Source organism: Columba livia, chromosome 6 (genome assembly GCF_036013475.1).
Source record: "Columba livia isolate bColLiv1 breed racing homer chromosome 6, bColLiv1.pat.W.v2, whole genome shotgun sequence".
In the NCBI taxonomy this organism is placed as follows: Eukaryota; Metazoa; Chordata; class Aves; order Columbiformes; family Columbidae; genus Columba; species Columba livia.
This window is the reverse complement of record NC_088607.1, coordinates 18,292,781-18,319,886: the sequence shown is the minus strand read 5'-3', so window position 1 is coordinate 18,319,886 and position 27,106 is coordinate 18,292,781. Positions and strand designations below refer to the sequence as shown.

At 41.6% G+C, this 27,106-nt stretch overlaps 1 protein-coding gene across 1 annotated transcript in view; it reads left to right on the top strand.

The window, feature by feature from the left end:
- The window catches only part of ANTXRL (ANTXR like), a 62,771-nt gene that overhangs the window by 4,793 nt on the left and 30,872 nt on the right, over positions 1 to 27,106 (top strand). Inside the window, exons 2-12 of the mRNA XM_005497988.3 lie at positions 7,644 to 7,715; positions 7,855 to 7,926; positions 10,029 to 10,110; positions 10,214 to 10,247; positions 12,301 to 12,380; positions 12,489 to 12,557; positions 12,760 to 12,840; positions 12,943 to 13,003; positions 19,743 to 19,841; positions 22,121 to 22,190; positions 23,293 to 23,371. Coding sequence (XP_005498045.1) covers positions 7,644 to 7,715; positions 7,855 to 7,926; positions 10,029 to 10,110; positions 10,214 to 10,247; positions 12,301 to 12,380; positions 12,489 to 12,557; positions 12,760 to 12,840; positions 12,943 to 13,003; positions 19,743 to 19,841; positions 22,121 to 22,190; positions 23,293 to 23,371 — 799 coding nt within the window. The remainder of the gene's footprint in view (positions 1 to 7,643; positions 7,716 to 7,854; positions 7,927 to 10,028; positions 10,111 to 10,213; positions 10,248 to 12,300; positions 12,381 to 12,488; positions 12,558 to 12,759; positions 12,841 to 12,942; positions 13,004 to 19,742; positions 19,842 to 22,120; positions 22,191 to 23,292; positions 23,372 to 27,106) is intronic.

Genomic DNA, 27,106 nt, shown 5'->3' with positions numbered 1-27,106 from the left:
CTTCTGGGTAGTCCATCTTCATGGTACTCCTGTCTTTTGTCTTTCACACCATTTTTTTTTTTTTTGCTTTGTCTCTCGTATTCCCAAGAGCATCCTTGTCAACAGCAGCTCTGGTAAAGACATGAGTAAAACGTGGCCAGTCAAACCTTGTAATCAATTTTCCAGTTGCCTCCCTTTAAACTTGCTTAGCCTCACTCTAGAGGTGAATGTCAACAGTAGGGAGATGGTGGGGAAGAGCACAACCTCTGATTAGATGGAAAATTAGCTACCCTGTCCCATCTCCGTCCTGATTTTTTTGTTTGTTTTGGTTTTTTGGGGATGTTGTCTGTGTCTGCTCCAACATCTCAAATTTCCCCTTGAAAAGCTGGTTTTGTGGGGAAGGGAGGTGTGGGGTGGGAAGCACATTGATACTTCCTAGTTCTCTTCAGACAAGCCAAAAAGCCATCAGAACAAGAGGCATTTCGGGTAGCTGCTCTTTTTGACCAGCTTGTATCTCTTTAAGGCAACTATAGTTAATTGCTGATCTTTAGATACCTTTTTTTTTTTTTTTTTTTTTTTTCATAATATGCCATATTTAAAACAAACCAGAGTTTGGTAAATACATTTTGTGTCCTACTTCCCCTGTTCTCCCTTCCTCCCTCCCCACCCTGATTATTTCCTTGCCAATGACTTGAATGAATTTAGCACTCCTGAATTACAAGTGGGAGCAAGTATTTTTTGCCTTAGGGTCTCACTGTAGCCCTCTGCCTTTCTTCCTCTGTCCACATAGTCTCAGCTCAAGAGTGTTAGGCTGGAGCTGGACCTGTGGGAACTTCTGCAGCTTCCCTCTTCATGCTGTCTTGGTCCCATGCCATTCTGTGTGTTGGTTTTACGCTGTGCTTGAGTAGAAGAAGAGTGTGGATAACAACAGTGTTGTGGTCTGAAATCAAACTGCTGGTGAAGACGGGTGCCCTAACACGTGTTCTGTCACCTAACTTAATTGCATTTGAAAATATCGTATTGGCTGACTTAAACCACTATTCCTGTTGAGACTGAGAGGAGTTGCTATCAGAATAAAAATATCAGCTTTGTTCCTTACATGGCATTAATTACTATAATGTATATTTTATTACAAAGTGGTTGTGTCTGTCTTCCTCCTTTACAGTCTGATTCCCACCCCCCGTTTATAATGTAGCCACATCATCTACATGATACCTCTCATACTCTCCAGCTGCCCGTAAGCAATAAACTTTATTGTTTTCAAAACACAATCTGCTGGTATTTTGCTTTGCATCTTTCTTTGTTGTGGTTATATTGCAGCCAGTGCTGTGATTTTCTTACAACCAGGTATAATTGCTTGGAATGTTCCAAAGCAAATTTTTATTTGGCTTCAGAAGTACCTATGTTATTGGAACCAGGTTTTATTTGTTTGTATTTTGTCTGGTATTATTCTGCCAGATTTGCCTTTTGGCAGGAAAGAAATAGAAAAAGGAAATCAGGAAAACCAATTCTCCTCCCCACTACCCCAAGAAAAAACTCCTTATAAAATAAGGCAAAACTAATGGTTAGTGGTTATTTGACATAAAATGTGTACAGTTAACAGGAAGAAAAAGCCATGGCAGCTTGTCATTGGCAGTTTATTTATGCATGTAACTAAATCTGATTTATTTGGGGCTTGAGCCGAGGAAGTAAACCGTAAGATTCCCACTGACCTAGGAGTCTGGTTTGTGTGCACTCAGTGACTGAAAATTTCATTACTTTTGTCTGAGTTTGCAGCTCAAGTGCTGGTTTGAATTGCAATTTGAGTTTGTATGAGGTGTAGTAGGACTGAACCCTTTCACATAAAATATGGAGAAGATGCACTAGCTCCTGTGAGTCATTAACCACACAAATGCTGTATCTCCCTTCTCCTGGTTATCATTTGCACCTTGATGTTATGGTGTGACTGGGACTGAGTGCTCTGCTTTGCTCCCTGCATTGTGCTGCAGAGGTCTGGGATGTTGGGAGTGGGTATTCCAAGCCTGGTGCTGCTCAGAGCAGCTCTGGAGCTGTACAGGGAGATCTGAAGTGGTTGGATGCAGTCTGAGTGTGGCTTCTGAACTTCACTGTGACGTGGTCTTCTGGTGGCTGGTTATGAAGCAACAGCTACAACACCAGGCGGATAGGATTTGTAGATTAGGTGGATTACTGTAGGAGGGATGACTTAAAGGAGTCAGTAATGCTGCTGTAAATTTTGTCAGTTGTTTTATAGGAGAAAAGCTAGCTAGAAAATTAATGGGTTTGGTCATGAAATCTTTTGGATTTCAATACTCTGAGCACTGTGCTTGGGGTGGTGGCCTAGGACTAAGAAATCCATTTTTCATTCACTTCTCTGTATCTTCCCTTCCCCATTCCAGCCCTTGTGTTGTCCATTAATGTCACAAGTACTTTGGAGTGAGGACGGTCTCAGAATGGCTGTCTCTGCCAGTGTTTCTAATTGCCTCTGGAGCAGATAATATAAACTAGCCCTTCCTTGCCTGGATGAATCACTCAGTCAAGGTCCCTTCCATGCTTGGAAGAAGAATTGTTTGGGAGAGGAGGATTCTTGTCAGTTTGAATGCTCTGCTCTCTCAGAAGAAGGGAGCAGAGGGGTGGATGAACATGCACGTGCATGTCTGAAACCACAACAAACTAGATGCCCCAGGGTCTGCTTTTATTGCAGAGCAGTTATTTGCCATGTGCAAGAATTTTTCTGCTGTCCACAATGGGGTTGTGACCACAAAGAGCTATCTTCAAATAACAACTAAGTGCCACATTTCTGAGCAATGGGCTGTGTAGAGGGCCATGGTTAGCTTGAGGGGATTGAGACTCACAGGGACCTGCAAAAACTCAATGGGTGTTGTACTCCCCTGACACCGTACTCAAACTGAACCCAGCATGAGTAATCGTGGGTCTGTTTCTTGATCCAGGATCTTTGGACTTGCTGCCTTCAGCTTATCTGTAACAGAGGTAAGTAGGGGGGAGGGAGGGGGCAACAGGACAAGGGGCAGCTCTGTATCTTCAAGGGGTGTCACTTTCACACTTTCAGCAGGGAGGAAAGGCTTTGGATCCTGTTGCCTTATCTCTGTGTACCTGAGGTAATAAAAGTATTTACTGTTTGGATACTGCTGGGATATTAACTTTCACCGCTAAGCTGCGAGTCTGATATATATATATATATTGCACCAGATTGATATGTATAGGCTCCTGATGGTGAATTTAGCTGGAACTGTGAATCACATGTCCTAGGACAGACACCTTACAACTGACCCTCCTGGTTTTTGCCTGAAGTAACTGGGCTAAAAAGTGGCACCCTATGTGCCAGGGTTGTGCTGCTTGATTCCTCTGAGTTCTGGGTTCCACTGCCCCTAGGACCCTGTTAGGAAAGGGTATTTTGAGCCTGTCTTGTGCTTTATTGTCTTCTCAAACAGCAGTGAAATCCCACAGTTTAAGGCAGATATGACTCTAACATGCTCACTATTTTTATACTGACAGGGAGCTCTGCTAAGCTAGAAGGAGACACTCCAAAGTAAGCAGGAGCCAGAATCAAGCCTTGCAATCACATCACTTCCTTCCACCCCCAGAAATACTCAATGACCTCCTCTTTCCCCCTCCCATCAAGCAGTAGCAATGTGAAATTCAGAAAAACAGCAGCAGGAGCTGCAGCAGTAGCTGCTCCTCTGAGCTGTGTCCTGAAAGGGCCGGGAGCACATTCCTTCCTATGTTGTGGTTTGCTGACTCTTTGTCTCATGTGTAATGGGAGCAGGGCTGATGGAGCAGGGACCGTGCTTGCAACAAATGGCTCCTGCGGGTTTTTTCACTTTGCTTGGGCCTAATCCTGATCTCAATTGCATAGGTATGGATCTGGGAAATTCTGGTATTTCCCTGGACCTGCTCCAGGTTTACCCCAGCGGAACCGGCAGTAAAAACAGGCCCTGAAAACTTTTCTGTGGTGCTCCAGCTGTCCACAGCATCTGTTTAGTGCTTTGCATTTTCCTTTGCCACGAGAGTTATGTAACCTCTGAGGGCTGGAACCTCACTGTCCCGCTTGACTCCAAAAGGCACACAGACTGTAAGCTGTGGGTCACTATCCACAGAGGTCTTTGGCTTGTGGGGCTTGGTACTTTGCAGAGAACATCAGGCTTGCTGGGCTACTTCAGTGGTGTGGGGAGTGAGCCCAGGGCTTGGCTGGGTAACAATGGCCATTTCAGTTTATGTGAGGGTTTGAACCAGGTAGCTGATGACTGAAAGCAGGAAATCTCTAAGTCATGAGCCAACAAGATAGGCCTGACTTGTTTGCAGACAACCACAGTGCTGGGTTGATATATCCACAGGTACAAACCTCCGCAGCAGGATATGTAGGATTCCCTGGCTGCATCACTTCCCATGGCTTCTCCTAGTTACTGATGAGGGTGGACAAGTGCATTGCATGTCCAGTGCTTTTTCTGCATAGCATTGGTCTTTTCCGTGCTTCATTTATTCTTTCCTCTTTACTCAGAAGTCTTCCCAGTTTGTCTGAAATTTTACAGGAATGTATCATTTGGTGGCCAAACAGGCCAGGCAAGGAATCTGTTTGTGGTTATTTACTGATTGGCACTTTGGGACAAAACGCCAACTCTGTCCAGGGTTCCTATTAACACAGTTATGCTGAATAACAGGAGTTTGTTCTTGGTTACTGTAAAGTTCTAAGGGAAAAAAACAAAAGCACCAGAAGTGCTGTAAAAATCATGCTGTGTGGATGTCCAAGAGTAAGCTGTAGTGTAGAGCATCACTGAAACACCCTGTGCTTTCTTCAGGCTTGGTAACTGTGGAGTTAAAATTGAGAGTGGCTTTCAAGCACTGGCCATGGTCAGAAAGGAACTTAGGGTATGCTTGGGGCCTCCCTCTTGCCATGGGAAACCAAGGCAAAAACTTTCTAGTCTGATCCAGCCATGAAGGGCAGCAACTTAGTTTTGCTGGCAGCAAAAGTGATTCTGCAGTGTGAAAGATAATATCCCAAAAGCAGCTTCTGTTTGTTAGTGTTGGGAGTAATATTTGACAGCATTTGTCAACTTAGTATATAATTTAGCAAACATTTTATTGTTGCATTTTTTGTATATTCTTCCATTAAAACTGGCATTGCTCATGGCATGGGATCAGGCTTCTGGGGCAACAGATGAAACTACCAGGACAAACCCCAGATGTCTCCAAAGTGTGTATATATATATATATACATGAAACAGCAAATAAGAAGACTTTACAAACAGGGATGTTTAAAGGTGAGCTTGGGTGGGAGAGGGGGAAAATCAAGTTTTTCTGTAAGCCAGGCCACCCTCTCTGATCTTCATGAGGGATTTGACATGAGCAGTCTTGGTGGCATTTGGACACCATTTGCAGTGGTAGGTGACACACCTGGGCTTGAAGCAGTGTGGTAGGGAAAGTGATTAAGTGCTGACCGTTTCACTGGTACTCTTTATGTGGGATTTTGAAACAGTAACATATCTTTGCTAGTATTTTTGTCAGGCTTTGACACTTCCCAGTTGATAGATGGAGGTCTAGGCTGTTTCACCAAGCTGTTCTTTGCCTGAGGGGTAGATATAGAAAGAAAGAAGGGAGGGTGGAAATAGTCCGATAGTCCAAAGAAGTTACTGGAAATGTTGATTCATTGCTATTATAAAGAAAATTCACTGCTACTTTCTTTTTTTGGATTGCATCAGTGCCTCTGCAGTTGGCAATAGAAATTTGATACCTCATCCAAAATAGGTCAGTCTTTTCCAAGAAAGTCACTGTGGCTGTTCTATGTAGGGAAGTGATTCCATTGGAAATTGCAGGAAGTGGATTTAAGGGGGATGGAAAGTTCAGAATGAAACTGAAAGTAGAGGGGAGGAAAGAATAAATAGGAAAAAAAAAAAAGGGAACTGTAAATGTATCTTGCATAGATTCAAGGAAAATCTATATGTGTTCATCATGTTTAGAAATTTGGCCTATGACTTTCAGAAAAATCCTGGAGAATCACAGATGTTGAGCTGCCTCAGATCCCTTTTGGAAAAGCAGTTTTTAAAGTACATACCTTGCATCAGTATGAATTATTTTTTTTAATGATGAGAAAAGGACTCATACGCTAACAGTGCCAGCGCCTTTCATTGGTGCCATTCATGAATATATAGATATGTTGCTGTGTTGAATGTATAAATCGGAGATTGCAAAGGATCCCAACCCTTGGTTTTAGCAGTCCCCCCAGTGCTTTGTTGCCTTCTCTCAGTGCCTGGCAATTTCATAATTTTTTGACAACCAGTTCATTCTGCAAATTAATCACCAGTTCTTCAAAAAAGGAGTGCAGAGTTACATGAGCAAGCTTATCCTATCTTATATGCTTCAGGGCTCTCCTTTTGGTCCTTGTCTCTATTTCTTTTCCTCCACCAACACTGTTGCAGGACAGACAGTGCCACATACAGGCTTCTGTATGCTGATCTGTACCTGATGTACAAGGGCAGGAGTGACTGACATAGGCTTGCTTGGAAAACCCATAGTAGAACTGAGAATTGTAATACAGGATCATTTTCTTTCTTTTCTAATACATTTACTCAGAAAAATGTCTACCAGCAGTTAGAGGAAAGCTACTGCTTCACAGTAGTTAAATTTCAGATTGTTATTTTTCTAGTTCTATGTCAGCCCTTGCAACCCTTCTGTATGTACTGTTGTTTTATCTTTCTGGCTAAGACAACTGATAAACGAGTTTGCCTGGCAAGGAAAGCAAATGAGCTGTTCTTTCACAAACACTGCAGACCTAGGCAGGGCTTTTAAAGCCATTGACTTCTAATGATTTTAGCCTTTTTTTAATGGCTTGAAAGTATATGACATATATCCACACAGTACAAATTGCCTTTCGTTTACTATAGAGTTGCTGTGTGCAAGGCTCTGTTTGAAGTCTGAGTCCCACCAGACTCTGGGGGTCCCTGAGAATGTAAGACTAAGCAGAAAAAAGCCAGAGATTGACAGTAATACAGTTTTATGTATTGGGAATGGCAGCACAAATGTGTAAGTTTGTGTATGTAAGTAAGCTGCCCAAGTTTTCACAAGAAACCTGTAACAGAGCCAAAGGTTGACTGTCCAGAATGCTAGTCCAGAAAATTAGCTACAAGTACTTTCTTTCCCTTCTGAATTGCTTTAAAAGCTTTCTCTTTTGAAACAAACAGTAATTCATGGAAACAATCTCCCACGCATTCTGGAAGAATAGAAGATTAGTCAAGACTTTCTGTGTGGCTGCAAAGGCAGAGCTGTGCTCTAGGAAAGTAAATCTTCTAGCAGATGATTTGGTAAAGTCAAAATTAACTAAACTAGAAGAAAATATTTACATTTTATGTTATGAAAGGAACAAAAGCAGATGGAAGAGTTACCAAACTTGTTTCAAAATTGTATGGTAAACTATTTCAGACCTATTTCTACTTTTTTTTCAGTCAGCGTGTTTTGTCATGGTGGTTCCTGTTACAGCTTCTAACACAACTGCTGCAGAAGCCTCAATAAAGTTAGTTGCCTCATTTCCATAGACCTCTGTGTAACTTGTGCCCCTCACTACCTTTAGTGTAGCCCATGCTTAAAATTCAGAATGAGACAAGGAATTTCGCTATGAAATAAGATTAATGTAATCAGTTATGTTTTGTACACAGGTCTGGAAGTGTCAGAAATCATTGGACTGAGATTTACTCTTTTGTGGAAAGCCTAGCTGAGAAGTTTATAAGGTAAAGTTTTCTTAAGATGATATTTGAATTTGCTATATATTTAATTTATATTTTCACTCAGTGCTTCTCAACAAAAGAAAATCTGCTGAACAATGTGTGTGTGTGTGTGTCATGGATCTGACTTGTTCTTTTGTTTCAGTCCAATGTTGCGGATGTCTTTCATCGTTTTTTCTTCACGAGGCACCACAGTCATGAAATTAACAGAAAACAGGCAAGTAGTCCCCACAGCTTCCGTTCAGAAATACCCTTCTTCCCTCCCCTCAAGCAGCGAGTGGCCCCAAGACCAGAATTCAGAGCTCTGCCTTGGTCAAACTCGGGCACTATCTGAAATTTTTTCCACCATTCCCAACTGTGAGAAGACTCATAAGGACTTTGGGTCTTCCATTAATATTTTGTTTTCAGCCTTATCAGAGAAAGGTAGCACTGGCTGGTCTGTTCTTTATCACAGTGTTTTGGGGAGAAGCTGCATTTTCAGTTGAGGATTCATGTACATCCTCACTATCCCAAACTACGCAAAAAAGGGATATTTTTGCGTAAGAGACCTCATACCCTGAGCTGATGAGCAGAAGACTGTATGGAAGTCCCACAGTGCCCTTTGAAGTGGCTCAAGGTCCTGAACTTTATACCAGCAGCCAACTATACCCAGTGCTGGAGCACTACCTCGCCAGGCTATCACACTCCTCTTCTGGGCTAACTTCAAGCAGCACACATGCCAGAGGTGGTTTGCACAGCTAGGGGACAGGTGTCTTAAGAAAAAGAGTCTGAGGCTGGAGCAAAATTCTTGTAACCACCTTCACAAACAAATCCTCTTTTCTAAAAAAACAAACCAACCACCAGAAAACACCACTAAAAGGCACGCACATACGCACGCGCGCGCACACACACACACACGCACAAATATTTGGTTTAATTTGCCTCACACACAGAAATCCCTATCATTAAGGTGTTTCTAAGTGTTTTCTTTCATTTCAGCTTTAAACCCTTGCTTTTGCTACTGCTTCTATCTGTGTGAGAGGGCCTCAGTAGTACGGTGCATCCTATAAATAAAGGGGACTCTAAAGCAGTCTTGAAAGAACAACTCCCCCCCACCATCACCATATTTTGTACTCCAAGGCCTCACCCAAAGCCAGAAATTCTGCCAGTGGTGTCTTGCACTTCTCCTGGCTCTACTGAGTTTTAGCTCAGATCTCCATCTTGTAGCTTGGTGACAGAGTTCAAACTTGCTTACTTCTCCCACTTGGATTTGCCCTTTGTAATATGGAAAGTAGACAGGAACCCTGTGGCAATATGTTGAACATGGTATTAGAATGTTCCCTCTCCTGAACTCCTGTTCTCTGTGTGGATCACCATAGGTGTCTTTCCTGCTCATCTTACACTTTAAAAGAGTAAAAATGTGCTTTTTGCCTAACGGACATCTCCGATCCCAGCTCCTAATTTTACCTTTGTCTTACATAGACTTCTTTTTCTTCTGTAACTGGGTTGTGCCACCTAAAATGCCTAGTTGCACAATAGAGCTTGGAGAGGCTCACGCTATATTTTTAGTAAAAGGATGCCACATAGCATCTGGGACTGATGTTTTGACTTTCTACATATTGTCTATTGAGTATTTGTTTTGTGAGTTGATATTATTTGTGTTCCATCAATATATAAAAACTCTGGGGCAGATCAGGGTCTTTCTGTGTTTGATCCTCTTGGTTACCAGGTATGTGTGTGTGGAGCAAGCAGCGACGCAACAGGGGCCATGGTATGAAACTCCAGGTCTTACAAGGGAGCAGTCTGTACCCCAGAAAGTTTGATCAGTCCATGGTCTTGGATAAGAAATTCTCATCATTCTCATCCTGTTCTCTTATCTTTTGGCCTCTGTCTTTAGAATGGAAAAGTCCTAATCCCAACTGTCCTGATGACTGATTGAATATGGAGGTTTTTATTTGTCCGATTTTCATGACAGGGTCATAAGCTTTTAAATTCTCATTCTGTCTGTAGTTTGTCAGAGTTTAATGTCTGGCATTTGCTTTCTTCAATCTTATCCAGCCTGACAGTGTACCAGAATGAGGCAGCAGAGACAGAATTGCACCCTTAAAATGTGTTAGCCCTGACCTTGCATTATATGTCCAGTTTTGTGCTCCCATGTGTGTTTGGTTGAAAAATTGTGGGTTTTGAAAAATCTTGGATTTACCAATGTTTTAGTTAGTATGTATGCACTCTGTGCAGTGTGGTTACAGAGTGCATAGTCTAACTGTGGAACAGGAATATCTCAACAGAACTTAAAATAAAATTGTTTTCTTCTGTATTTTTTTTTTTTCTTATCCAAAGGGAAGCCATAAGACGAGGGCTCGACATTCTTCAGTATGAAGTGCCTGGAGGAGACACATTCATGCATGAAGGATTTAAAAGGGTATACATCACAGTACCTTCTTTCTTTGATTTATATGTATTAACTTTGCTTTGATTGCTGCTGCTGAACTTAAGAGCTAACAATGTTCTATACTTTGTTGCAGGCAAATGAGCAGATTTACCATGAAACCTATGGAGGTAGGCGTTGTATATGACTCATATTATATATCTGCATTGAAAAGACAGGGATGATAATTTTTTTTTGTATGACCTGCAGTAAACCCACTGAGAGAAGTGTTGGAGAAGGAACTGATGTTACACAATCACTACATTCCATTTTGACTACAGCTCTACTTTCAAATGCATGATTCATGGTTTATTAAGACCAGAGGAGACCATTATGATCACAGACCTGACCCAGTGCAGAGTACAGACCAAAGCATTACAGCCAGTGCTGCTCATCCTGCATCCAGGGGACAGGAATACCCAGATTTTCCTCGCCACTCTGTCCTGATACACTCAGCTCTGTCTGCCTTGTGTGCCTAAGTCCTTGTTCTCATTAGTGTAGGTACGAATAGATTCAGCTGAGATTTTCGCATTGGTGTGGATGATCGGAGATCAGATTTTGCGTTCCTAAAATGTAAATTTTGACTAAATTTCAAGAGGAAAATATATTTGTGGTTTTTGTTTTGTTGGGGTGTGCTGGGGTAGGTTGGTTTGGTTGCTTTTGGTGGTGGTTGTTGTTTGTTTGTTTGTTTGTTTTCCTCCTGTGCCAAAAAAGAGGCCTAATCAGTTAGACTGAATGCTTCTTGCCTGATTTGTACCCTGGTGTGAGATTGTTATCATTTGTGGGCTGATGGTTTCTTTGGAAGATGGAGAAATGGGTCAATGCCTTTTTAATAAAATAGGCTGTGAGTGTAGAGTCTTCAGCAGCAACTCTGTATGGCTTCTTGGAAACTTCTGCCTGTGAAATCAAGAGTCCTGAAGAGTCCAACTGAAAACTATTTTAACTCTTCATAACCTATAGCTAAGGACTAATCAACTGTTCTGTAAGCTGATTAGGAAGGAAAAAGGAAGAGATGAGATCTGGATCCATAAGCTAAAGTATCAAGGAAGAAACAAGTGTTCAAAAGAAAACAAAATAAGATCTCTAATTTTTCAGCTATTTTCAAGCATGCTGAGCAGGAAAAAAAAAAAAAAAAAAAAAAAAGAATCCAAGCTATTTTTTTTTCCCCCCAAGTTGCAGGTCATTTTTTTTAAGATTTATGTCTGCATTTGACATGACATGGGAAGGACTGCATGGCATAAGAAACCTGTCGGAACCAATCAGTCTTTCATTTCAGACAGTATGGGGAAAGACACTTGAAAGTGTAACAGATTATTTTAAAAAATAACAAATACTTCCATGAAAGTAACAAGTATGTATATTAGTTACTTTGCTTAAGAACTATTGAAGCAGAATGATTGATTCAACCATAGTTTGGACATTAAGCTGGTGTAATTTTGTTAACATGTTGCATTTTTCTAGGTAACGTTGTATTCTATACTGTGTTACATATATAGCTGTCCAAAGTCTGTGCAACCTTTTCACTTAAGTTTTGGTGGGATGTGAAATGTCCTTATCAGAAGCCATGATTTTTTTCCAGTGGACCTGATCTTAAGGTTTTCATGTGCTCAGAATTCCTGCGAACCTCACTGACAGCTCTTGTTGCTCGAGAAGTATAGGAACTCCTCTGTAGAAGCACATTTTGTGCCATGTTCAGTGGAGTTGTTCTCTGAAAGTCTGTGGGGGGGAAGGTGGGATGGCAGGTAAGTTCCTTCTGCAGAGACCTTTCCTACCACAATCTCTGGGCAAGGTTTGTGGAGAGACATACTTCTCAAGAGAAGAGAGGAACCTCTCCCTCTCTAAAGATCTATTTTGCCATTTCTCCATGCAAAGGGTCTAGATGTAATCTTGGTGGGTGCTATATTTTACTCAGAAGACAGAAGTTTGTGCATGGACCTCGTTTGAGCAGTTCTTCCCCTTCAGTGTTGTTTGTGATATGAAGGTGCACAGGTTTTGCCTTATTGTGTGTTATTATGCATCTGACCTTCAGCTGGTGTATCTCCAATGAAGTCCATGCAGTGCTTAGAGTCTGGCCTTACAGTTTTGTATTTATTTGTCAGCAAAAAGGAATGCCCTGCTTCAGAATTTCTTTTAATTGCTGAATCTTGTCATACATATGCAATCTGTTAACTATCCTCCATGCAGGCGTTCGGACAGCTAGTGTGATTATTGCTCTGACGGATGGAGAATTGCAAGATGTTCAGTTTTATTATGCAGAACAAGAAGTAAGTCACCTTCACGTTTACCCAAACTAGATTATGTCAAACCTGTAGGCGTTTATTGCTGGCTCCACTGATTATATGGCTTTGCACTTAATGGCAATTTTTTTTTAGGCCAATAGAGCAAGAAGCTTTGGAGCTATTGTCTATTGTGTTGGAGTGAAAGATTTCAATGAAACTCAGGTAACTTTTGCTTTCTTCTTGTTTTGTTTTGTTTTGTTATACCAGTGCACAAGTAACTGCATCAGATGAAGGCATTTATTTAATTACTTGAGGCATAAATCATTTCATGTCAGTATGATGTCTTTTAGCAAGTATGAAAGGGCCCAGTTTTGTTCACTGTAATTTTGTTTTCCTCATGATTTATGATTGTCTTTCTTTGCAGCTGTCAACAATTGCTGACAGCATCGATCATGTTTTTCCAGTTACGGGAGGCTTTTATGCCCTGAGAGGAACCATTGATTCAGTAAGTTGGGTATTCTGAAACCCAGAAAATGACACCCTTTCCTGCCTTAATAAAGCATAGATAAAAACATTTACTGAAAATACCATTATCTAAATCTTTTAGATTCTCAAGAAATCTTGCATTGAGATACTAGCGGCTGAACCATCAAGTGTTTGTGCAGGAGGTAAGTTTCCAAAGGAAATATGTGATAAGGCACATGAATAACAATGATGACATGTCAGTAAATACTGAATGTGGTATTGAAGCTGAAGCCTGTGGATGTGTTAGAGCATCCCCTCAGGCCACGGCTAAAGCCCCGTGTGTTGCTTCTTACTTGAGGAAAAAAATGGTGCCGGTGAACATGTAGCTGCTGCAGCTGAATGCCAGCATGGAGAGTTGGCTGGGGTAGCACTTAGGAACCGGGGATACTGCTTTTCAAAATATCTGAGAGAAGGAGGAGACAGAAGTGATGTAAAGCTAGACTGCCAGAGGTGCTCTGGGGTCTAGAGGTGATGTCTCATGAATTTCTGGACAGACTGCGTTCCTGGGATCTGCTAGGACTTGTCAGCAGTTAGAATAAGATTTTGCAAAACATTCACAGAAATCTCAGGTTTATTGAACCAGATATAATTAACTGCAGAGGCCGAGGTACATGATGTGTTTCCCAAAGTAATAATGTTTAACTTATTTACAATGAAAGCACTGTTAGCATATATGGTAAACATGAAGGGATCCCCAGAGGAGCTGTTGATAATTTCATGCCTTTCATGTCTAGTATATTTAACTTGGATTTTTTTCTGGTTTACATTAGCAATTCCCTTGCTGTGTTTTTGTCTGCTTAAGAGGGTATTGCAGCAGAGTAAGAGTGACACCATAAGTTTGCTGGAAGGTACAGTTTATAGCATGGTTATTTAGACCTGATGTTTACTGTCTTGTGTTCCTTTCCTTATACACTGTAAAAATGAGCACATAAAAATAAAATAGCAATGATGCATGAAAGTTGACCTTGAAAACAGATAAAAATAGGAAACCCAGGAAAAATCTAATTAATATCAAAGAGAAGACAAATAGTTCAATCTTCATTTTCACTTATTGATCAGAACATGATTTTGCCCTGAGTATTTCAATTTAAAATGAAATATCATTGTGTCTTTTGAATTATTCCTAAATTTATAATTGTGGCTTAGACTTCTGTGATAAAATTTGTCTCTGAAGAAATTAAAAAAGGAATGATTTTGCTCTTGAAAATCTCTGTTAAGTTGATAAAGAGAGAATTTAAAAGATTTGACATTTCAAAGCTTTTTTATTTAGTCGTAATAAATTATTTTCTTTTTTTTTTTTTTGCTTGCTTATTGTATACCAGGCTTTCTGTGTGTGTGTGTGCGACAGCTTATTGCAAGCTTTCCTGTTCACCCAAAATTGCATTTAGCAACATGAAAATGTGAGTGTTCCAATATGAGGGATTTCAGTAGTGTTCTTGTAATTGTGTGGAACAATGCTGAGAATATTGGAAAGTTGAATTTGAAACCACTTTTTCAAATGGAAATTTGAAAATGTTTTTCTAAAGTATTTGAGAAAATGGATGTATTTCAACAAAAAGTAAAATTGTCTCTTTCAAAAGGAATATGTTTGATTTCTGATTAATGAGATTAAACCACTTCATTTTTTGCCAAGCTGTCTGGGTAACTAATTTATCACAAATGTTATTAGAAATATACAATTTAAAATAGTTTGCCCTCCTTAAAACAACAAAAAAAAAAAACCCACAACAATAAACCCCATTGCATTACTTGCATCTGTAAAAGTTTTTCAGTGTCTTTGTGGCTTTCAAATCAGACTAATATAAATAAGGCAGAACCAGCTTCTGTGTATTGCTGCTGATCCAGCAATATGCAGGCACTTGTTTCAGTTAAATTCTGACTTTGGGTCTGACCCCGTTGACAAAGCCAGCAAGGGCTGGCACATGGCAAAGTGTGGTGCCGAATCACCAGGGCATGAAGACTTTGATTTCATGTGCTTGAAGCTTTGCTTTTAGCAGCAAGGAGCTTGAAAACAGGAGGAAGCCAAAACTGCAGCTCTGAGTGGTGCTCTGAGTGGTACATACTGTTCTTGTGAGTTAAATGGTCTTTAGCACCAAGAATCGGGCCTCTAATAGCTATATGAGTCTAGTTCTGCAAGCTTTATCTGAAATGAGCTCCTGCAAGAAGTTTTACAGTGTGAAGCTGCAAATATTCATGCTTGTGCTTGGCTTTATCCTCTATTATCCTACTTCAACATAGCCAGAGGTTCATCTTTAAAGCTGTGTGCACCACTGTTTCCTGGGATTGAACAACTTCTTTTTATGTTAGTGTGAATCCAGATCCTGAACCTAGTTCACTGGACAGTCATAGTTCTACTCTATATGTAATGTGATTTATTTGTAAATGTACTTCCTCTGGATTTTAATGCAAAAAACGCTGATGCCTATGAAGTCATCTCAGTATTTTAATGCATTTTAAATTTAGATAATTACTAAAATGGTTTACTGATAATGTATAGGTAAGATATATAGCCATTAAATCCTACATAAAAATATATATACACCTACATTTAGAACTGGCTGAAAACTAGAACATAACACTTTCTAGAAATGCAATATTCTTTCCCCTTTTTTCCTAAGCTAGGAATTAAACAAACAAACAAATTGGTGGAAAAATAGGCCTTTTGAAAGAGTGCAATGTATTATCACATTTTCCAGCAAATGGAGCTTGCTTGTTCACAGCCTTGAAATGTGGCTATGACTGTGCTTTTTGTATGAAACTTATCTGAGTGAGGAGGTTATAATCAGTTTGGCTTTTATTTAGCATTATTACTGATTTTTAGAATCTGATATGAGATCATGAGGGCTTTGTGTTGCTCAGTGAAAGCCAGTCATGCTCAAGGCTTAAAACAGAGTCTGACCCACTCCCTGTAGCTGCTCTTGCAGCTCATAATTACTACTGTGTTGGTGATTACTGGTGATCTTGGCTTCATTTTTGACTTGCCAGAGGTTTAGTAGAATGCTGATGAAACTGCTCCCATGTGGTGACAATTCCAGTTGGGACTCTAGCTCTCTGTGACGAAGCTATCTGGCAAGTCCCTTTACAAATTGATTTCGTCACATTGTGACAGCTGTCTGATGCTTAATGCTTTTTGACCCTGCAAATTCATCATCCCCAATGCGGAGCAATGTAGTTGGGTCCTTCCTGCTCCCTCTGATTTAAAGCGACCAAGACATGCAGCCTGTAAACAGGCTATCAGTGCAGAATTGAAGGTGCCTCATATCCTGTTTGACAGCATCATTGCTTTGATTATGCTTACGGTACGCAGATGTGATTGAAAGGTTTTGTTGGATGTGGCATCCTACTGGCCACATCAACTACCAGGTGTGGATGCAAGCCGTCAGCTTCTCATCAGAGTCACAGAAGTGAAGCCGACAGGGCAGCCAGCGCACACCAGCTTCAACCTACCATCTCGCTGCCAGCGCTGCCCGGTTATTTCAGTGCTGACCTTTTTCCCTTCGCTGTCTTGTCAAAAGCTACAATCTATGATCTGACAGTAACTAAGGAAGAAAAGGACGCAGCCAGAGCCAGGGTGCAAAATTAAATGGAATTAGCCATTTCAACAGACCATCATCTAGAACACATTTATGCTCTGGAGCATCCGAAGGGGCAGACTTCTTAACAGCAACAACCGAATCCAGTACCAGCTGTTCATATTTCCATGCAAGTCTGGTATTGAAACTATACTGTCATCTTGTGTTGGTGGACAGGTTGTTCACAACTGACTGTGCAGAGTGGCAGTGACTGTGAAAAGAAGGGCAGGAGAGGTAAACTGTCTTGACAAGACTAAACTTCTATATGTAGCTTTTACCTTTGATGTTTTGTGTTGAAAGTCTTTTACTTGCTGTATCTTCTTAAAGCCACTGAAATAGCTTTCAGCTAAGCCTTTGTGGCTGCTGCCTTCGAAGACCATTAGTTCAGGAGAAAGGAGGAAATCAAAAAACCCTAAGTGTAGTTTTGTTTCAGCAAACTTCTTTTAATAATAAAAAACTGAGAGGAAAAAAGATTGTCGTTTTATCTAGGTGTTCAAGTCACTGTAGAGTGGGCTGACTGTAAGCAAGTCTGGGCTAATGCCTGGTCCCAGGCAAGCAGCTCTGGCAGGTGGACAAAAGCCTGGTTGCCCTCAGCTGCTGGCCAGGACTCTCAGCTCTGTTGGCAAAAGCCAAAAGGGGATGCTCATCAAGAATAACCCTCAGCATATCATCTGGGTTAGAAGTGGAGTGGCTCAAAGCATGAACCAGGCTTAGAGTAACTCCAGGTACTTACTGGAATAAGAAGCAGCTGAATCTGCCCTACAGTCAATTTTTATTTGTTTAAAGCACTCTCCAATCCCAGTGGGAACCGGTAGATATAACTCTTCCCTTAAAAAAAAGAGGTCAAATTGTAATGTTGGTTTTGTGTGTTGGGCTTTTGATGTGCCTGGTGAAGTCTCAAATTTGATTATCTTTCTTCAGCAAAGTGCAAAGTATGTGTTTCACTTTAGTATGCACCCCAATAGATATTTTCTTTTTCCCTCTCTCAAAATTTCTTCTCTAATTCTTGTGTTTCTTGCAGCCTGTGTCAGTTCAGAGCACTGCTCTATGGGAAAGTTAATGTGAGGAAAACCAGATTGTAACTTGTCCATGCCCTTGTCCAATTCATCCAAAGTTGCATTAGACCTCAGTCCAGTGAGAATGTGTTTTTGGCAAGGACAAACTGTTTGTATGGGAAAGTTAAAGCACTTCACATCCTCATGCTAGCTTGCCTTGCAGTAACTTGATACTGAAGAGCAGGCACACTAAGCTGAATATGTATTTCAGCCACCTTCGGGCCTCATGTAGTGTTATGCAATAACAAGTCCTTCCTCCGAAGCATATAAATAAAACGGCTGTGCATTGTATGAAATGTTATCAAAAGTCAGACCTCGCATCACTAAAAATCAGGTACTGCTCCCTTCAATTCTATCAACATTGTTTTCCCCTCATTTTTAGTATGTTTGTCAAACGATAATGCACATGGACTTATTCATGGTTTTACTTGCTGCTAGTGGAGAACTTCTGTGTAGTTCATTCTTATTTTTCTATGTGTAGGCAGAAGATTAATTGGTCCTGTATTGTGCCAGTATCCTGCTGGTATTGGGCTGGTCTCAAATGCTGCTCAGAGGCTGGCATATTATAAGTGAGGTCTATGAAGGATTCAGCTAAAGTAGGATGCTTATGTGTGAAAGTGCAACTTCTATGCTTTCCCTTATTGCATGTTATGGGTCTCAGCTGTCATCTGGCTTCTTGTGTGTGGTGTCAAATGGAGTTTCAAAAATGCATTTGGGACAGAAGAAATTTTTAACATGTGTCTTCACCTGTCTGCATTGAAGATGTTATTTCTGCGGTTAGTGTAGCAGCTACGATGTATTTTCTGTCCTAGAGGGGAATTTCCTTTGCCACCTCCCCTCCTGGTGTATCTTGTGCCAAACTTGGCAATTTGGGCTGGCCCCAAGAGGAAGGAGATGGGGTGGCTCAGTGTTGGGCTCCACCTGTGCACAGTAAAAGGGAAGGAGGAGCAAACAGGTATGTTGCGCTGTTGCTAAGCTCTGAGAAGTGTCACGTGTATAGGCTACCAAGAAATAATTTTAAAAAGCTTGCTGTGGAGAAACCGAGAAAATAAAGCCAAATTTCTTAATACCTTCTTCCTCAGATTACCTTTCCTGTCTCTTGTTGTACTGGGTACAGTGGGTCCACGTGTTTTCTTGATAAACTCAGCTGGTGTTACCTTTACTTGTCTCTTTCCCTTCCCTTTTCTCACACAGTTCTGTTCCCAGCAGATGCTCAGCCGGGCAGATCACCTTACTGATATCTCTGGCAACAACCAGAGGGTTTTATTTCAGATGTGTGAGCAAACTCAGTGCTCTGCAACATGATCAGTGGTGTCAACAGTGGAGGGCATGTGCAATTGGGATCTCACTTCTGAGAGCACCCTTCCTAGATTTGCTTTATTCAAATGCAAAACTGCTCTATCAGTAAAAAGACTATTGAAAAGTTTGCTAAAAAAATGATACGGCTCCTGCTTGAATGAACAAATCAGTTGCTTATCATGATAATGACAAAAATCACAGGTGCCCTCCCTATCAAGACTGTTGCAACAGAAGCTGTGAGAGCAGCTGGAGGGCAGGTTTAGGAGCACTTGCTCTGGCCAGTAGACAGTGTGTCTTATGTGACAGGCTTCTTGTGCCACTGATGGTTTCTGCTGCTGGGGTAGGGGTATGGAAGAAGAGCACAAAGGAAGTGGCAGTGCCTGGTTCCTTAGTTACTCCCATGAGCAGCAGATGCTGGTGGGGCTGTCCACAGGCTCAGTTCTTGTGTGGGCAAAAGGATTGTGTTTTTCCAGGGCTTGATCCAGATGCAAAGCTTCCTTTCCAGTTCACAGGGGAGTTAGGAGAGGAGTCCTGTTTGTCAGCATCTGCCTGAACAGAGCTGCTGCTGAAAGCTGAGTGCCATCTACCATGGAGACAGAAGGGAGGACTGGTGTTTATGGTTAGCAAAAGTGTCTGTCCCAAAAGCTGTGGAGGAACCATGATATGACATCAGCAAAGTCAGACTTACCATATTACTGTGACACCTTCAATTAAGGCACTGGGGCTCTGTGGTATCCTTGTGAGAGCAAAATTGAGTCGAAGAGAAGACTGTGAAGCACTAATGCCACTATAGCACGCTTGGCCATTGCTGCTGAATAGTGAGGGTATCAGTGTGAATGTTTAGTTTCAGGCACAAGGCAGAAAACAGTCATTTTCATGTTGTCCTCAACATCACTCTGGACCGAAATGCTGTATTTGAGTTATTTTTCATAACTCTTCTCTATTTTTACTTACAGAATCCTTTCAAGTTGTGGTAAGAGGCAACGGCTTTTATCATGCCAGAAATATCGACCAGGTGCTCTGCAGCTTCAAGCTCAATGACAGCCTTACTATCAGTAAGTTTGTAGGCTGGTGGATTCCAGACCCCCTGTGGCTGTGTCACCTCATGGGACACAGTCCAGCTCTCATCCATGTCGAGGGGAGTCCTTGTAGTGGATGTGGGGAGAGCTGGATAGGGATCTACACCTGGCAGAAGCTTGAAATTCGTCCTTATTAAATTTTGTGACCTGTGGGCATTGTGTTGTGAGTGCTTATATATGGGGCATGCTGCTGTACAATGAATTTCAGTCATTGTAATGATGCACATGGGTAATGTATATACCATCAGTGAGAACTGGGTATCAGCTTTTAAGAGGGAGAAATAAAATTGCTCCCTATTCCCTTGTTCATCACCAGTAAAAAGAAATAATGCTATCTTGATGCAGTGGTGGTGTCTTCAGACTCTTTATTCACCAGCTCAGGAGACACCATAAAGCAAGGCCTTCCTAGGCTTGCGCCATTCCTCTCTGATGCCAGCAGCTTGTCTCATCGCATCAAGCATCTAACGTGGAAACTCCCTGTCATCGCTGTGCTAAACAGGGTCTTTTGTTTGCTGCCTCAGCAGCCAGGCAAAGGACTGAATGGCCAAAAAAAATGGACTGTCCAGTTTCTCAGCAGTCCTCTCTTATTCCTGAGAAGTTGTGTATGTCTGGCAGGGTGAAGCATGGCACGGGGAGGGGAGTTATGCTTCTTTTCTGTATATGCTACCCTTGTTGGCTGAGCACAGTAGAGGCTTTCATATCCTGTCGTGGTTAGACTGGTGCCTTCCCTAGCAGTGAATTCACTTACAAGAAGGAGTACATGAATCACTCCTTCATTTCCTATCCTAGTTGCCTATGTAGAGACTGTATTAAGTAAACTCAGGTGGTCTTGCTCTCATTCCACCTACAGATGCTCTTTGCCAGAGATTCATTTCTTGTGGTTTACCAGGTAGACAGACTTTTTGCTTTTTCTTCCTTGTCCCTAATCCGCTCGCACCTTGACTGGACTTCACACAGTGAGTGCTGAGCCAGGCCTGGAAGTATCCGGGAGTAAAGCTACCCTAATTCCCCATCTCCTCCACATTATGTTTTTCCTTGGTTTAGATCCGCAACAAATGTGGTGAGACACTGATATATGCTGGCTGGTTTTTGCTCTCAGTCTGGCCTTAAAACATACCACTGTGATTTCTATGGCCTCATCTCTGCCAAAACAGGGAAATGAGTTTTGTCTTTAGGTGCGCTTGGAGTGGGTGAAGCACAAAGGAACAAATCTTATATATATTGTTGCTTGAGTTATTTTTTTTCCCCTAGGTAGAAGGAGTGATCAAGTCTCTTAAGTATAAATAAGGTAGTAGTTTTTACCTTATTCAACCCTTATTCAGATGAGTTGGACTCTCGTGGAGCAGTCTTTCTCTGGGCTAGCAGGGTAGCTGCTTTGCTGGCCATTAAGAGCTAAGCTATGGTCACAACAGTGATTTGTCTGGTCTTCTGCCTCAGCTTAGGCAGTTAGTGGAGTGGTGTTGCAGGATTACTGCTGGGCCTTTTCTCGGTGTTCATGGGACTTGGCTTTCTGGGTGTGACTTTTGAAAGCAACATGATTAGCACTGCTGACTCAGAGCAGTGGAGTGCAAAGAGGTGGGAAAACACCTGTGGCCTTGCTTTTGATTCTGCCTGCACCAAACCACCATAAACATGGTCTATTTGTGGATGAGGCTTCCACAGAGGGGAGGCTGGGGACAGGAGAAGCATCAGCTAGTGCAGGACGGTTCCTCTTGTAGCATCAGTCATGGCCCCTCTCTGCATGTCTCCTGTATATGAACAACCATGGTTTGTTTGTTTGTTTTTCTCCCGTGTCTGTCCACTTCATCCCAACTTTATCCTTCCTTTTCCATGAACTTTAACAGTGCAGCCTTGGCTTCTCCTCTATGTGTGTGTTTGGAAGTGGGAAGGCAAAAATTTAACCCTGTACTTTTGACCCCTTGAGTAGCTTGTCAGGGTATTCAGTGTCAGTAGAATTTGCATGCACTTTTCAGATATACAAGATGAATATTGCTCAGAGCTGGCTTCAAAATGCCTGATTATTCCTGTTGGGAACAGAGATATATTTCCGTTTTTTAACTGTGGTATCTCTAACCTGATAACATTGTATTGCCATCTAGTACTGGGTTTTATGATCAGTGCGATTGGGGAATATAGGTACTTGCCCATATCCTGTATTTGTCTGTGGCTCTCCAGGGGTGGCCTGCTTGGGATGATTTTTTTTTTTTTAATTTATTTTTTTTTCATCCCTGACAATTATATTAATTTCTTTTCAGATGAAAAGCCGACCTTTGTTCATGATACTTACTTACTCTGTCCTGCGCCAGTGATAGAAGATGCTGAACAGTAAGTACTGTTTTCCAGCATGTAACAAGAGAGAGGAGACTTCTGGATGAGGATGTCACTACTGAGCCAATGGCTCAGAATTTTGCCCAAAGTGCCAAGCTAATAAATTTGTGTGTGTGGCAGGATTACAGCATCCCCTTTGTGCCAAAACCCCTCCTAGTATGAACCAGCTCTAATCAATGCTGGGTATTCAGCACTGATTAACCAAAGGCCTTGTTGGACCATTTCCCCATATTGTAATCATAGAACAGTGATTTCTCTTCTGTTCCTATATCCTTTTTTTCAGACCAAAAGGTAATTGAATTCCAGGCAAACTTTCCATTTTGATTGAAAAGAGGTGCTTGATTTGAGTTATTTTGGTGCTGTTGTAGATTTTCTTCCTGTGTTTTTGCCCTGCTCTGTCTAGTATTGGTGTTTTTCAGCTGTTTTAATCCTGCAGACTCCTGGGAGACATGGCACAAGGCTCTACCTTCCCTCTGGGTGATGTTGTGGGTGCTTAAATACTGTATGTAGGTGAGGGAGAATGCTTCCTTCTCCTTCCTTATTCATGGGTGAGGGAAAGTTGTTTGGGGTTTGTCACCCCTTTCTTTTCTTCTCCTCTTGTCAAACCCTTTCTCTGATATTGGAGAATGACTAGAGCCAAATTCTTAAATTTTGTCATTTCAATGTTTTTACCCTTGACCTTAGTGCAGGTATTCTCGATTTGCTTGGATATAAAAGAAAACAAGTTCTGGCTCTTTAAGCTGCAGAAGGGTTTTTTTAAAAACGTCTTAAAGTTTCTTGTGCTATCTAGGGTAGTATTGCAAATATCTGAGACTTTTTTATGACTTGCAGTCCTAGTGCCTTTTGCCCCAGGTGGGATGGAGGTTTTTTAATAAAGAGCATATGCCCAAACTCAATTAAGCCAGCATAAAAAGTGTAGCTCCTGGGCAAGCAGTGAGCCAAATGCAGGTGAGCACCTGAGGCCATGAAAATGCCTTGACTCAGCAGGACATGCTATCCATGCGTGTTCACAAGCCAGTGGCTAAAACACAGCCAGAATAAAGGTAACAATGGCTTTAAAAATGACACTAAAAATAAGCGTATCTGTTTTGTGCTTTAGGGTGGTTTTCCTACAAGTCAGCATGAACAACGGGCTAACGTTCATCTCCAGCTCTGTCAGCATCACCAGCACACAGTGTGTAAGTAATTGCAATGGGGCTTGACAGAGAAACCATGAGATTGTGGTAAGAGACAGTGGTTCTTCAGGCAAAACCTCCCTGAGTGAGCATCTACAGTTTCTGCATTACAGTTGCTGACTGGATCCAAGCAGTTCTTTGAAAAATAACCAGGGCTAGTTAAAATTAAATCGTTCTTGATGGTGGATAGATCATGATATATTCACTGCATAAAAAATTACAACAAAAAACACCCTTCCATTCCTGTCTGAGGAAAGATTGATCCTGAGAGCTGGGGCCTGACTAGAAGGGAATCTGAGAAAATGAGGAAATGAGCATCGGGAAGCAACATGCCGTTGAACTTTGAGATCCCTTATGGTGTTCAGGATGAAAGGTGCAGCTGCCAGGGCTTGGATCTGGAAGGTCCACAGCATGGAAGTTCCTCTAAATTTGCCCTGTTATTTTTTCGTTGAAGCTTAGAATATTTGTTCTTAGACCACAACAATTTACCTTTACTGGTTCAGGATTTACTAAGGTGTTTTTACAGTTTTAGTGACAGGGGCTAGTTGTGTTTCTTTTGGTGTCATGGGGGATGACCAGAAAGAGAAATCAGCCTCAGATCTGGGCATGAGCTTCTTGACACAAGGCTCCTACTCAGCCCAGCCCAGGGAGAATGTGTCGCTGCAGGACAGTGATGGCTGTCATATGAGCATCTCCTGGTCAAAAAAGCCAGGTGGAGTGTCAGAGACCAACAGCTAGAAGTAATCCTGTATCAAAATCTGATTTTGGAATCAAACAATCAAAATGAAGAATCTGACTATGAGATAAACAGTTGTCTTCCTTGTCTTGGAGTAAAAATAAGCAGTGCTCATAGCTGGTGCTAGCAAGTACAGTAGCTAGGGGTGTTGTCTTGTGCTTGTGGAGTAAACCATGTTAGCTAAAGTACCTGATAGCAAGCACTTTGTATCAAAGTAGAGCTTTACCGTTATTAGAGTCAAAAGGACTTTGATAGCCTATGACAAATGCTGTCATACTGGTTTGTAATCATTGTTGACCTTTTTGACAGCTGCAGAACAGAAGGGCAGGAATGCAGATAAATGCAGTGACTGGAACTTGCAAATCGCATTTTCTGATGTTTTCAGCAATGAAGTTGGGAAATATCATACAAGATTGCTGGAACAGCCTAGGGTACAGGGACTCAGAATTTAGCAGAGATGTATTTGCTGCTTAACCTGATTATTTTTATTTTTCCAAAACTTTCTCCCCAATTTTTCTATACTGAGGACTGATATTTTCACATTTTATTCACCTCTTCTACCTCTAGTATAATAAAACTTTTTGAGTCTGCAGTGAAACACAAGTGTTAACTGATGCATTTAGTTACTCATATGTAACTTATTTCTGATGAAGACTGAAGTCTTAGCCCTAGCTGGTGTTCTCACAGGCCATAGCATGGGCAGAGGAAGCTTTCTTCTTGGTAGCCTTAGGATAAAGAGAGGAATCCAACCTCCAGTCCTCTTAATCTGACAATTTTGACCAGTCTCTTGCAGATGGAATGGGGAGTCAGGAAGCCTAATTCTCAGCTGATACAAAAAGTCTGTCTCTGGTTACATCTCATAAACAGAGAAGCTGGCAGTTTAGTGTCCTAATCTCCTGCATTTCACTCTTCTCATTTTAGAGACTCCCTCCATTTCCTTTCCTCTCCTGTTTCCTTTTGTGTGGGTGGCAGTCAGCTGGCCTGCTCAGCTGTCCTCCCCAGCTGGCCCTTCTGTCTTTTCTGTACAGTAAGTATCTTCTCTCTTCACTTTACTCCTAAAGCCTCAGTGTGATCCCTGTGCTTACTTCTGTTCAGCTGCATAAAGTCTGCTATTTCCTTTTCAAGGTCCAGCTTCACTATGATGCTTTGTATATTTAATCATTAAAAGAGGACTCTTTCTAGCTTCTTGCTACCAGCAGGTCCCGAGCTGCTGCTGGCAAATGTCTCTGCAATTTGTATGAGCACTTAGCAATGCCTGGGAACGAAGGCTACAAAACAAGGAGGTAATGTGTGTTTGGAGTAACAGTAGCAGTGGTATGTGTGTCTGGGACTCATGCACTGCATTGATCCTGTGCTTGGATTTGGTTTTAAGGAGTGCAGTAATACCTCTTAAAGTTATACTTGACTTTTGCTCATCCTTTTCTCAGCAAACTGACTTCACTGGGAATTCAGGCCTCTCAAATATCTGCTTTCCAGATCTGTTGGTGCTACATGGGGCTATAGGAGGGCCAGATAAAGGAGGCTGCAGCAGTGAACTTCACCTGAGTAGTGTGTCATCTAACAGGACTCCTTTGAGCAGGGAGTCTGGCACATGTTGCAGCACTCCACCTTGGCTTTCAGTTGCTCCCTGACCAAATGAGTGGGGTGAGGTAAATAGTGTATCTCAAAGCAGGTCAGTCTGTGTCTATAACAAGAAGCCACAGAGCAGTGGAGGAATGATGATGCTGTGACACAGAGATATGGATTACTGGGCTACCTGCCTAAAAGCATGGAGTAAGAGCTGTGGTTGTGTTAGTCCCATCTTGAACATGTCAGTCTTGACAGCTCTAGGATTTGGCCTGAGAAGGTGACACTTGGTATCTTACCCAGACCTTGCAAAGCTGATACTTTATTTTCTACCCTCAATCCTTTCACTGTTTGAAGGTAAAACAAGCCCACGTGGAACAGTGAAGGCAACTCCTGTTGTTAGATGGGGGTAAGCATCAGTTTCTGGTGTCATGGGAATTCAGCAAGAAGTTTCATTTAATAAGGTGAATCCTCCATAAATCTTTGGAATTTGCTTTCTTTCTGTTTCTCTTTCCACCTGTACTCCTTTGAAAATCTCTTGCAGCTTCCTCTGTATCCAGGTCCCATTCCCTCAGCCTGATTCACAGACCTGTCTTTAAGCTCTTTTTACTTCTTCCTGGTTCCAGGCTCTCCTCTAGTTTGCTGCCAAGTTTTGCCTTTTCTCTGGCACACCTGCTGCTGGTGAATTGAATCTCCTCTCAAACTCAGAAAATGTACCATTGAAGAGGTTTCTTTTCCCAGTATAAAAGAAATGGCTGAATCACCAGAGCTAATCTTAAACTAATCCCAGAGCTCTGTACAGTGCAAGGAACAGCTTCTCCCAGCATGCCTCTGCCCATCTGAGATAAATGTTGAATTTCCAAAAAGCCATGTGCTCTGTGTGTTCTGCAGGACCAAACAGTGTATGAATACCTGCTTTCCTGTAGTAATCGGGGCAATACACAGAGTTAATACATCTTCTGAACACGCTGACATGAAATGCTCCAAGTGCAAAGAATCCATTAAGATTTACTGAGAAAATCAGAGCTGTGATTCTGTTTTGGTTGTCTGGCTGCTCCAAAAAGATAATTTCAAGTGTTAACATGTGAAAGTTTTTGGATTCTAGTAATTTTAAAGAAAATTTAACCTTGATTTTGGATGTAGACCCTCATCTATCCAGCCCCAGAGTCCTACTGTTCTCTGCCAAAAAAAATACATGGAATATAAGAATCAAAAATGCTTAAGATCCTGATTACAACATCTCATTAAAAGTAGTGAAACCAGCTATAGGAAGCATACCAAGAACCAGCAGAATTAAGGACTAGTTTGCATAATCACTCAGGCTGGGCTTGTGTGTGCAGTTTGAGGAAATACAGGCAGGTTTGGGAGCTGATGAAGCTGAGTGGGTAAGTTGTGTTCTGTTCTGTGATGTTGACATGTGAACAGCTATACATAAG